Genomic DNA, 12,684 nt, shown 5'->3' on the forward strand with positions numbered 1-12,684 from the left:
TTCCACCCATGTCTCCAATGTGGGTGGCAAGGATCAAAGTACTTGAGCCATTATCTGCTACCTCCCAGGAAGTACATTAGCAGAATCCAGATTGGAAGCAGAGGAGCTGGGACTTGAATCTAGCACTCTGGTATGGGATGCGGGTATTCAAAGCAGAAACTTAACCAGCATTCCAAACATATTGCTCCTTCTCCAGAAAGCAAATTTTTTATGTTTAGGCTTCTAATCAATAAATCAAACTAAATAGTTTTAATAATACACTGTATAGAGAGCTCTCACTGAATTCAGAATGATACTCATATGTTTAAAATAAAATGTTTAATTTTTGCTGTGAACTTCCCATAGATTCTAACAATGCATACAGAAGTATAGGCCATACTTACACAGGTTGAGCTGTCGTACGAAGCTGGACATATTGTTATGTTTGAAGTATTTTGGAAGTACTTCCTTGGAAAAGATTTGTTCATCCATAATGTAGAAGCTCTGACCACTCTAGAAATAATGGAAGGAAAAAAAAGTAATTTACAGAAAAAAATGAAGTTTCAACACAACAACAATTCAATGACAATACATCAAGAACCAAAAACTGAAAGACTGATGAACATGTAAAGCCAAAAATCATTATCAAAATATCCTCCCATAAAGAGATAGAATACACTACAGAGAGTAGCCACAAAGAAAATGAATTGGATTTGACAACAGAAAAGGAAAATACATGTATATAATAAATACCATAATTTTAAAAATAAAGAAAATAAAATTAAGACAAAATATAAAATGGGAAAATTAGTTTAGCACATATAACAAGGGACTGCTTAACTATTAGCACACAATGAGCTGTACAAATTATTAAAAGACAAAAACTCCAGTAGAGAAAAAGTAGAAAAGTACATGAAAAGGCAAAAATTAAGATTTCTCAATTAAGATTTGAGAAAAGAGTATTCAAAATATAAATTAAAATAGCAATGAGGTATAATTCTTTGTCTATCAAATTGGCGAAGATTTAAAAATATATTAATCTTCAGTGCTGGCAAGAGTTCAGCTAAACAGGCAACCACACACTGTTGATGACAATTTAAATCATCTTAACCTCTCTAATATATGTGTTCAGGTACAACAATATTCACTCTTTGGCTTAGTAATTCCAATTCTAAAATATATAGGGAGTAATTATGGATATGTGTAAAGACCTACATCTATGACATGATAACATCAACTTATTAGAAAATATTGGGGAAAACTTGCAGGACATTGGCATAGACAAAGAGTTTTTGGGAAAGACTCCAGAAACACAGGCAATCAAATCCAAAATTGATAAATGGGATTACATCAAATTGAGAAGCTTCTGCACTGCAAACAAAACACTTAGTAAGGTGAAGAGGCAATTGACAAGAATGGGAGAAATTATTTGCAAACTCTACAGCTAGTAAAGGGTTAATATTCAGAATATATAAAGAGCTCAAGAAATTTGACGGGCCGGTGCTATGGCTCACTTGGTTCATCCTCCACCTGTGGCACCGGCAACCCTTATGGGCGCTGGGTTCTAGTCCCGGTTGCTCCTCTTCCAGTCCAGCTCTCTGTTGTGGCCCGGGAAGGCAGTGGAGAATGGCCCAGGTGCTTGGGCCCTTGCACCCGCATGAAAGACCAGGAGGAAGCACCTGGCTCCTGGCTTCAGATCAGTGCAGCGCGCCAGCCGTGGTGGCCATTTGGGGGGTGAACGAATGGAAGGAAGACCTTTCTCTCTGTCTCTCCCTCTCTCACTGTCTAACTCTGCCTGTCAAATAAAAAAAAAAGAAACTTGACAACAAGAAAACAAACAATCCAGTTTAGAAATGGGCAAAGGACTCAAACAAGCATTTTTAAAAAGAAGAAATCCAAATGGCCAACCGACACATGAAAAAGTGCTCAAGATCTCTAGCCATCAGGGAAATGCAAATCAAAACTACAATGAGGTTTCACTTCACCCCCATTAGAATGGCTTTTATTTAGAAAACAAACAACAAATGCTGGCAAGGATGTGGGGGAAAAAGGTACCCTCATCTACTGTTGGTGGGATGTAAATTGATACAGCCACTGTTGAATACAGTATGGAGATACCTCATAATCTGAATATAAACCCACCATATGACCCAGCAATCCCACTCCTGGGAATTTATCGAAGGGAAATGAAATCAGCATATGAAAGAGTTATTTGTATTCCCATGTTTATTGCGGCTCAATTCACAATAGCTAAGAAATGGAATCAAAACAAATGTCCATCAAATGAAGACTGGATAAAGAAATTATGGGATATGTACAACATGGAATACTGCAGAGCCATAAAAAATGAAATCCTGTAGTTTGTAACAAAATGGATGAAAGTTGAAAACATCATGCTCAGTGAAACAAGCCAGTCCTAAAGGGACAAATACCATATGCTCTCCCTGATCTGTGATAACTAATAGAATACCTAATAAGTAATAAATAGAAGTGAAATTAACACTTTGAGATGTGACAACTTTTTTTTCATACTATTTGTTGAACTCTTTACTTAATATAGAGTTAATAGTATATGTATAGGAACAGAGCTTTGGCGTAGTGGGTACAGTCACTGGCAGCCCATATGGGCACCGTTTCAAGTCCCGGCTGCTCCACATCCAATCTAGCTCTCTGCTATGGCCTTGGAAAGCAGTACAAGATGGCCCAACTGCTTGGGCCCTTACACCCATGAGGGAGACCTGGAGGAAGCTCCTGGCTCCTGGCTTTGGATAGGCTGTTGTGGCCAATTGGGGAGTGAATCAGCAGATGGAAGACCTCTCACTGCCTCTCCTCTCTCTGTGTAACTCTCACTTTCAAATAAATAAATAAATCTTTAAAAAATTGTATATGCATAAAGTGAATTGAAAATTGATCTTAGTAAAAAATAAGAATGGGAATAGGAGAGGGAGAAGGAAGAAGGGTAGGAGTGTGGGTATGGTGGGAAAAATGACTATGTTCTTAAAGCTGTATTTATGAAGTGCATGAAGTTTGTACTCCTTAAAATATTTCTGAGGAAAAAAAGAAGCAATCAAAGTATTTCTCAGGAGGTGAATGGATAAATAAACTTTGGTAACGGAATATTATTTTATCTAAAAAGAAATGAGGTATCAAGCCAAGAAAAGAGGTGGAGAAAACTTAAATGCAAATTACTAAGTTAAAGAAGTCAATGTTAAAAGGCTACATACTGTACAATTCAAACCGCATAATGAAGAGTCTTTAAAAAGTTCAAGCAAAATTCATACTAGGAAAAAAACTCTGGATGGATTTTGAAAAATATTTGTACCAAGATGAGCTTAATTTAATTCCATTTTACACTGACTCCTTAATACCCTTACATGGCATTTTGGAAAACAAGAATCTATAGAAACAGCAAAAGGATCAAAAGTTTATGAGAGGAAGTGATGAATACAGAACTCAGAGGATGCTAGAACAGTGAAACTTTCTGTTTGATAATATAATGATGAACGTGTCATTTTATATTTGTCAATTCCTATAGAATTCACAACACCAGCAGTGAAATTGAGTGAAAAAATATGGACTTCTCATGACAATGATCTATCAGTGTGGGTCTCTCAGTTGTAACACAAATTCCACCTTGTGTAGGATTTTGATAGTGATGGAGATTATGTGCCTGTTGAAGCAAGGAGTATAACAGGAAATCTCTGTGCCTTCTAAATTTTGCTGTGAATCTACATGTGCTCTGAAAAATAAAGTCTATTTAAAACAGAAATAAAAATAATAGCAGCTTGGAGTATCTTTAACGAGCACATTATCCTTCAAGTTTGAAATATTATTTGACTGAAAAGAACCTACATTTTCAACCAATAGGGGGAAAGGTTATATCATCTATGTCATTTTTGTATGATTGAATATTATGTAACCTTTAAAATGCAATTTGAAAAATAATTCCATTGGAAATGGTCATAATACATTGCTGTTTTAAAAATATATAAAATTCTATGCATTATGTAATATTTTGGAGTGGACAGTTGGTGTAACAGTTTAAATGCTGCTTGGGACTCTGGCCTCAGAATCAGCCCTTGAGGCATTCGGATCTGGCTAAAAAGCCCATGAAAGTATCTCAGGCATAGAAAGCCAAGACACTGTGGCAAAAAATGACCTAAATGAAAGATCTCTGTGAGTGAGATCCTGGTGGAAAAAAGAGGCCATCAAAGAAGGAGGTACCTTTCTCTGAAGGGAAGAGAGAACTTCCACTTTGACTATGGCCTTGTCTAAATAACGCTGGAGTTTGTGAACTCAAGAGGCTTCCATAGCCTTGGCAGCTCATTACAAGAGCCTTGGGTGATTGCTGATGTCATAAATAAGAGTTTCAATTGTTAAATCAACAACAAGTCACTGTGCAATTGCTCCCCATGTAGGACCTCTGTCCTTAATGTGTTGTACTATGAGAATTACAGGTTAAAACTAGTCTTCAAACAGTACTTTATACTTTGTGTGGGTGTAATCTGTTGAAATCTTCACTTAGTATAGAGTTGATCTTCTGTACATAAAGATGATTAAAATGAATCTTAATGAAGAATAGGATGGGAGAGGGAGTAGGAGATGGGATGGTTTGTGGGTGGTAAGAACCGCTATAACTCAAAAGCTGTACCTTCAAAATTTATATTCAATAAATGAAAGTTATCTATTATAAAATAAATGCTGCTTTGGAGGCCTGCATTTCACATTGGAGTGCCTGGGCTTGAGTCTTGGTTCTGCTCCCAATTCTAGCTTCCTGCTACTGTGTACTGTGAGAGGCATCAGATGATGGCTCAAATAGTTGGATCTCTGCCATGCAAGTGGGAGATCCAGAACTGAGTTCCAGACTTCTAGCTTAGGCCTATCCAGCTCTGACTGTTGTGGGCACTGGGAAATGAACCAGCATAAGAAATCATGCTCTCTGTCTCTCTGCTTTTCAAGTAAATATTAAAAAAATAAGAAAATTCTCAATACAAACAACTGCTTATAAAATACAGAATTGTATGCATTGTGTAAAATTTTAGTGTTTTAGCTCTTTCTCACAAGTAAAATTGCTTTTTTCTGGATTTTAAAGTGATATATTATCAGTGAAAAATGAATAGTTCAGAAAAATAAAAGATAAAAGTCATCCCCAAAACCCCACCCTCCAAAGGTAACTATTGTTAAACTTTTAAACAGCTTACATCTCCCTACATGTTGATACTGAACTATATTACCATACTTCAAAAGCTTCATGGAAAAATAGAATTAAAAGATAATTTTATTTTGGTGCAAAACAACTGAAATCCATGCATATTATTTTTCAGAGTACACCTTTTCTATAAACTTTTTGAATTCTCATATGTGCAGATTTCATTAAGTTTTGAACCAAATAAGTTCATCTTTTAATTCAATTTCCATAAAAATTTTAAATATCCTTGGTGTATGCAAATGGATGAAAAATATGAGTATACACTAAAATGGATAGTTACACATACACGCATATATATATGTATATATATATTTGTATGTAATGATGTATATATGCATACAGGCACACAAATATACTTACAGGCACACAAAAATGAAATTTTACTTAAGTAAAACAAAATTTAATATTCTGTCTTGCAAGTCTTATTTCTATAAAATGTATGAAAATAATTCAGGAAATCAAAGTTTTACTTCCCAGAAATAGTCAGTGCTTAACATTTTGGTATAGTTACTTAAGTCTATACTTTACAAATTTTTTATGAGTACATATCATATTTAGAATTTTAAAACACTTAAAATATTACTTGATTGTACAGAAAATTCAATTTTTCAGAAACTCAATTACAGCATAAAATAGTTACTATGTAATTACAACTCTGTTCCTAACAATATTAAAGAATACCTCATTACTGTTCACTGCTTTTATTAATCACAACTTGCCATTTTAGTTCCAGACAGCAAAAATATTGTAAAGGAGAATTTGGCTTCCTATTGGTCCTGAATTACCATGGGAAAAAAAATGTCTGCAGGGTGGACAGATGTATACATTTCTTTTTTTAAAGATTTATTTATTTATTTGAAAGTCAGAGTTACAGAGAGAGAGGAGAGGCACAGAGAGAGAGAGAGAGAGAGAGAGAGATCTTCCATCCACTGGTTCACTCCCCAATTGGCCGCAACGGCCAGAGCTGCACCGATCCGAAGCCAGGAGCCAGGAGCCAGGAGCCAGGAGCTTCTTCCAGGTCTCCGACGTGGGTTCAGGGACCCAAGCACTTAGGTCATCTTCCACTGCTTTCCCAGGCCATTAGCATACAGCTGGATTGGAAGTGGAGAATCTAGGACTGGAACGGCACCCATATGGGATGCTGGCACTGCAGGTGGAGGCTTACCCTACTATGCCACAGTGCCAGCCCAGAGCAATGTATTTGATGTGATGTGGATTTGGGGAATTTACTTAAAGATCAACAGTTTTAAATTACCATAATTAACTTGCTGACTAGAAAACCAACCAACGGTCAAAAACAATAGCTCTTAACTCAGACAGGCACTAGGTGGCACTATCTCCCATCCCACTCAAACAACAGTAGATGGCCTTTGTAAAAATGTTCTAAGTCCACTTCCATTTCACCTTAGCAATAGAGTTGTACATACCCAATTTCAATAACTAAGATACAGAGACTACTTAATACTGGAACGAAAATAGCCTTTTTTTTTCTCATGAGGCCATGACCAGGCTCACAATCCCTTTCACAAGACTAATGGCCAAAAATATATGAAAAAATGCTCAGTATTGCTGGGAATCATGTAAATACAAATAAAAATCTATGATTTGTGTGCTAACAGTCTTAATTTTACAGATAAATTGGTGGCAAGAGAGGTTAAGGAGCTTAGCCAAGGCCACACACAGCTAATAAATACCAGAGCTAGGATTTTTATCCCATTTTTTGTTATCATAAAAGTTAGTATGAAAATCAGTTAAAGTTCTTTTTTTTTTTTTTTTTTTTTTTGAGAAACAGTGGGAGAGAAAGAGATCCCATTTGCAGGTTCATTCCTCAAATGCCCACAATAGCTGGGACTGGGCTGCACCCAAACCAGGAGCTGGGAATTCAGCCCAGGTTTTCCAGGTGAGTGGCAAGAGCCCAGATACTTGAGCTATTACCTGCTGCCTTCCAGGGTCTGCATTAGCAGAAAGCTGGAGTGAGGAGGCAAAACTGGCTATCAAACCCAGGTACTCCAGGAAGGCACACAGGCACACTTTTTTTTCTTAAGATTTATTTTATTTATTTGAAAGGCAGAGTTACAGACAGAAATGGAGAGACAGGGGTGTGGTGGGGTGGGGTGGAGAGAGAAAGAGAAAGAGACTGATATTTCCTCCACTGTTTTCACTCCCCAAATGGGGACAGACACGGCTGGGACTGGACGAGGGTGAACCCTGTGCTGAGATATGGGATGCCGGCATTGCAAGTGGAGGCTTAACCTGCTGTGTCACAATACCGGCCTGACATAAGCATCCTAACTGGAGTAGTCCTTATAACACCACACAGGAGTTTTTGATGAGGAAAATAAATTTCCAGATATTTATAGTTTTTCTTAGGCCTTTTATATACGGCTGATATTTTCTCTTTAATAATGAATAAGCTTGCCCCTGATTACTGTAAAACACTAACCAGCTGAAGATAACTGCATAGAAAACAAGAGAACTTCTGTGTTATACCACCATAATTCTATTTACCAATATTTTTGAAGTAATTGTTTTATGACTATGTTCATGTTGGCCTCACATCTTGGGCTGTGAGCATCTAGAGGGCAATTTATTGTTTATGTCTCCAGGGTCTAGATCAGTGCCTGATACATAACCAGCGCTGAAGAAACATCTGCTGATGGAAGTGATTTTTGCTGCAGATCCCAGAGCCAAAACAGAATTAGGACGAAATTTCCTGATTTGGAGATATTTTATTATATTATAATATCTTTAGAGATTGATATAGTGAGGTTTTATGATGCCATGAAAAACATCTGCTTGATTTTGGACTAGTCATTTATAAGCATGCTATTTCTTCCAAAATGCCTTCTAAGTTAGGGATTCTGCATGGGAACCACTGCAGTTTTGTTAGAAAAATGCCTTAGAGCAGTGTGTTGTTAAGTGTGAAATAATAGGCTGGAGTGAGGGAGTGGTGGCTAGTGGTATCTGATGATTTCCAAGATGTAAAATTATGCCCACTATGGCCCATTTCACTTTGTGAACATAATGTCAATGATTGCACAGCTGGGAGATGAGCACTGGCTTTATGAAAACCATGAGCAGAACGAGCCCACTCTAGCACACCCCTGTCTACAAAGTACTGCTGCCATAATGGGCATATCTGACATGTCCTATATGACAAAAATCAGGCAGAGCCTATGAGAAAATTCCACTTTGTGTAAATACAGTATAGATTTTAGTAGACCTTGTGAAAAGGCGTTAAAAAGTTCATTGATTGTAAAGAGGCTTACTTAAGTTTCAGTGCTTTAAGTCAACAACATAATTTCTCTATTTTTTATTGTACAAATTTTCAAGTGCACAGAAAACCTGAACACCCATATTTCTACCATGTAGATTTTATGATTAATTTTTCACTCTATTTGCTTTATATCATATCTATCTATTTATCCATTAAACCATATAATTTTTGATGCATTTCAAGATGCTGATTCACTCTTATTTGTTTAGGGTCTTCTAGGAAAAAAAATAGGTAAAATACATCACTCAATGAGTTTCGACAAATGCATATACTTGTAACCCAAATACCACCAAGATCTCCAGCATTTCCAGAAAACTTCTCCACATTTGATTTTACAGCCAAACTTGCCTGTTCAACAAAAGTGCACTCTCTCTCTCTCTTTCTTTAAGGGTAAAGGGAGGTAGAGGGGATAGAGGGGAAGAGAAAGAAAGGGAGAGAGGGAGAGAGGGAGAGAAGGAAATCTCCATCCATTGGTTCACAAACCAAATGCCCACAATAGCCAGGGCTGGGTTAGGCTGAAGCTTGGAGCTTAGAACTTGGTCCAGGTCTCCCACTTGGGTGACAGAGACCTAACCACTTAAGCCATCACCTGCTGTCACTCAGGGTGTCGCTGGTAAGAAGGTGAAATTGAGAGTGTACGTGAGACTTGAGCTCAGGCACTTCAGTATCGGATGTGGGCATCCTAAATGACATTTTAATTGTTGCACCAAATGCTACCTTTTTTTTGGGGGGGGGCACAGATTGTCAATATGACATTTTAAAAAAGATGTCCTTGGGGCTGACGCTATGGCGTAGCGGGTAAAGCCACTGCTTGCAGTGCTGGCATCCCATACAGGTACCAATTCAAGTCCCGGCAGCTCCACTTCCAATCCAGCTCTCTGCTATGGCCTGGGAAAGCAGTAGAAGATGGCCCAAATCCTTGAACCCCTGCACCTTCGTGGGAGACCCGGAATCAGCTCCTGGATCCTGGCTTTGGATCAGCCCAGCTGATTGTGGCCATGTGGGGAGTGAACCAGTGGATGGAAGACTTCTCGCTCTCTCTGGCCCTTCTTCTCTCTGTGTAACTCTGACTTTCAAATAAATAAGTCTTTAAAAAATAAAATTAAATTTAAAAATATGTCATTAAGCCTCAAGAACTATAATAAGGGCTGGAGCTGTGGTGTAGCAGGTAAAACCAACACCTGCATTGCTGGCATCCCATATGGGCACCAGTTGGAGTTCCAGCTGCTCCACTTCTGATCCAGCTCCCCGTTAATGTGCCTGGGAAAGCAGTGGAAGGTTGCCCAGATGCTTGGGTCCCTGAACTCATGTGGGAGACCGGGAAGAAACGCCTGCCTTCAGACTGGCCCAGCTCTGGCCGTTACAGCCATTTGAGAAGTGAACCAGTGGATGGAAGATTTCTCTCTCTCTTCCTTTGACTCTGCCTCTTTGTAACTCTGCCTTTCAAATAAATAAAATAAATAAACCTTAAAAAAAAACTGGATTAAAAAAATGGAATAGATCTAGAGAATGGATTCCAGTTTCCTGCTTGTGTGCTCTAGGGAGGTGGCAGATGATGGATCAAGTGGTTACTGCCACTCACAAGGAAGATTCGGATTTAGTTGCCAGGTCCTAACTGCTGCTTGGCCCAGCCCTGGCTACTGGGGGCAATACGGGGAGTGAACCAGCAGAGGGGGTATCTCCTTTTAAATAAATGGATAGATAGCTGAATAAATAAATAACCGTCATTTGCTGTTTTTATATTTTTCTGAGAGCAGTTCTTCAATAAACATGAACAGCTATATAGTATTTTATACTTCACAGTAAGGAATACTGCATCTCCATATCCTTTACAAATCAATTTTGTACATATTCCTTCACAAATGCTTAAGTTGAAGCCTTATAGGTAGAAAACCCCAGAGTAAGACACCAAAGAGTCTTAGCAAGATTCATTTTCTCCAAATTCTCTGAGTTGACTTAAATGCTAATTATTTTACATAAGGGTTTATTTTCTTTAGCTATATGTATTAAAAAGTGATGAATTAATTGATAATGATATCCAGCATTTCTTTCAAAATAGAGGTGAAGGAAAAGGTGTCTATGAAACAAGAAAAACCAAGAGATCATTATTACTGAAGTTGCCAAGGATATTTGAGAGTCCATACATAGCACTTTATATTTTTATGCTTAGTTTTTAATAATAAAAAGTTAAAACAATAGTTTTACTTTGTTTTGTATGGATATTTTTGCAAGGTAACTATTATTAAGTTAGGGGACTGGCCACGATCTGCTCTAAAAGACGCTGTAGGGTTCTGGAGTACCGAATGTTGGTGTTTAGAGACTAGCAAGAATCAGAACGCTAGCACGCAAGCTAAGGAAGCTAAGGAACGAGATTAGCAGTGCGTGCAATCTCTATAACCCCATGGAGTTTTTCTGTGGGAAGCAACCCCCAAAGCCTGGACGCGTGAGGTTCGCCACGAGAAAACTCTCTCAGAAGCTGAGAGAAAAGGAACGAGATTACCAGTGCGTGCAATCTCTATAACCCCACGGAGTTTCTCTGTGGGAAGAAACCCCCAAAGCCTGGATGCGTGAGGTTTGCCACGAGAAAACTCTCTCAGAAGCTGAGAGAAAAGGAACGAGATTACCAGTGTGTGCAATCTCTATAACCCCACGGAGTTTCTCTGTGGGAAGAAACCCCCAAAGCCTGGACGCGTGAGGTTCGCCACGAGAAAACTCTCTCAGAAGCTGAGAGAAAAGGAACGAGATTACCAGTGCGTGCAATCTCTATAACCCCACGGAGTTTCTCTGTGGGAAGAAACCCCCAAAGCCTGGACGCGTGAGGTTCGCCACGAGAAAACTCTCTCAGAAGCTGAGAGAAAAGGAACGAGATTACCAGTGTGTGCAATCTCTATAACCCCACGAAGTTTCTCTGTGGGAAGAAACCCCCAAAGCCTGGACGCGTGAGGTTCGCCACGAGAAAACTCTCTCAGAAGCTGAGAGAAAAGGAACGAGATTACCAGTGCGTGCAATCTCTATAACCCCACGGAGTTTCTCTGTGGGAAGAAACCCCCAAAGCCTGGACGCGTGAGGTTCGCCACGAGAAAACTCTCTCAGAAGCTGAGAGAAAAGGAACGAGATTACCAGTGTGTGCAATCTCTATAACCCCACGAAGTTTCTCTGTGGGAAGAAACCCCCAAAGCCTGGACGCGTGAGGTTCGCCACGAGAAAACTCTCTCAGAAGCTGAGAGAAAAGGAACGAGATTACCAGTGTGTGCAATCTCTATAACCCCACGAAGTTTCTCTGTGGGAAGAAACCCCCAAAGCCTGGACGCGTGAGGTTCGCCACGAGAAAACTCTCTCAGAAGCTGAGAGAAAAGCTGGCCATGTTAAAATCATCCATACCACTTCAATCTAGGTACACTAAGCAGAAAAACTTCCATTATTAAGCAGTTAATAAAGGAAAAAGTAATCAGTGATCTCCCTAGTACGTGTTACGGCACTCCCGGCACTTTTGAGGAGAGGCGTTTCCATCCTGGGTAATGAACATTTTACACACGTGCAGAATCCTACGGGGTTATAAGAAACATAAAGGTGGAAAACAATGCTAGATTTTGGTGGAAACCATATAAAAATCAATGAAGAGATATTCTCATTTTAAGGGGAAACTTTAATGCTGGGGAAAACCCCTCTGCCTCCCTGCTTGTCCTTGCCTGGACTTATCGCACAATCTGGAAAAATCTTTTCTGAGCCCCACTCTTTCTCCGAACCCTGCTCCTTCTCCTCACAGGCATACCTCTCCCCAATTGGTTTACCTGGCTCCAGCAGACCAGTTCATCCAAGGCCGGGTCCTCCACTAAAGACCACAGTTTGGCAAGAAAGCTGGGAATGCTTTTATTCCAGGCTGCCTCCATAGCGCAGGACATGAAAGCGATCCTGTTCTGTGAAAACAAGATGGGCGTCGGTTGTGCGCCAATGCATGATTGGAAGTCGGTTATGACTTCACGCCAGCTGGAGGCGGGTACGAGATTACAATACTTAAACTTTATTGGCTGGTTAAGTTGTCACACTTTCAAGCCCAGGTAGCATGTGACTGTGAAGGAACTCTGGGTAGAAGAAAGCTTTTAAAGGGACAGAGAGAAATAGTCTTGAGGAAATACGTATATGGGGAATCGTTTTTTTTTTTTTTACTTTGATTCCATTTGCTTATCTGGCTCTCAATATGGAATTAGCAGGAATTATT

At 39.2% G+C, this 12,684-nt stretch overlaps 1 protein-coding gene across 1 annotated transcript in view; it reads right to left on the reverse strand.

Annotated features, from left to right (window-relative positions):
• The window catches only part of LOC103351887 (heat shock factor protein 3), an 88,165-nt gene extending 75,751 nt beyond the window's left edge, over positions 1 to 12,414 (reverse strand). Inside the window, exons 1-2 of the mRNA XM_051827140.3 lie at positions 12,257 to 12,414; positions 384 to 492 (exon numbers count right to left, since the gene is read on the reverse strand). Coding sequence (XP_051683100.1) covers positions 384 to 492; positions 12,257 to 12,367 — 220 coding nt within the window. The 5' untranslated portion in view covers positions 12,368 to 12,414. The remainder of the gene's footprint in view (positions 1 to 383; positions 493 to 12,256) is intronic.
• Between the last annotated feature and the right edge of the window lie 270 nt (positions 12,415 to 12,684).

Source organism: Oryctolagus cuniculus, chromosome X, assembly GCF_051225735.1.
Source record: "Oryctolagus cuniculus isolate XC-2025 breed Fujian yellow rabbit chromosome X, ASM5122573v1, whole genome shotgun sequence".
In the NCBI taxonomy this organism is placed as follows: domain Eukaryota; kingdom Metazoa; phylum Chordata; class Mammalia; order Lagomorpha; family Leporidae; genus Oryctolagus; species Oryctolagus cuniculus.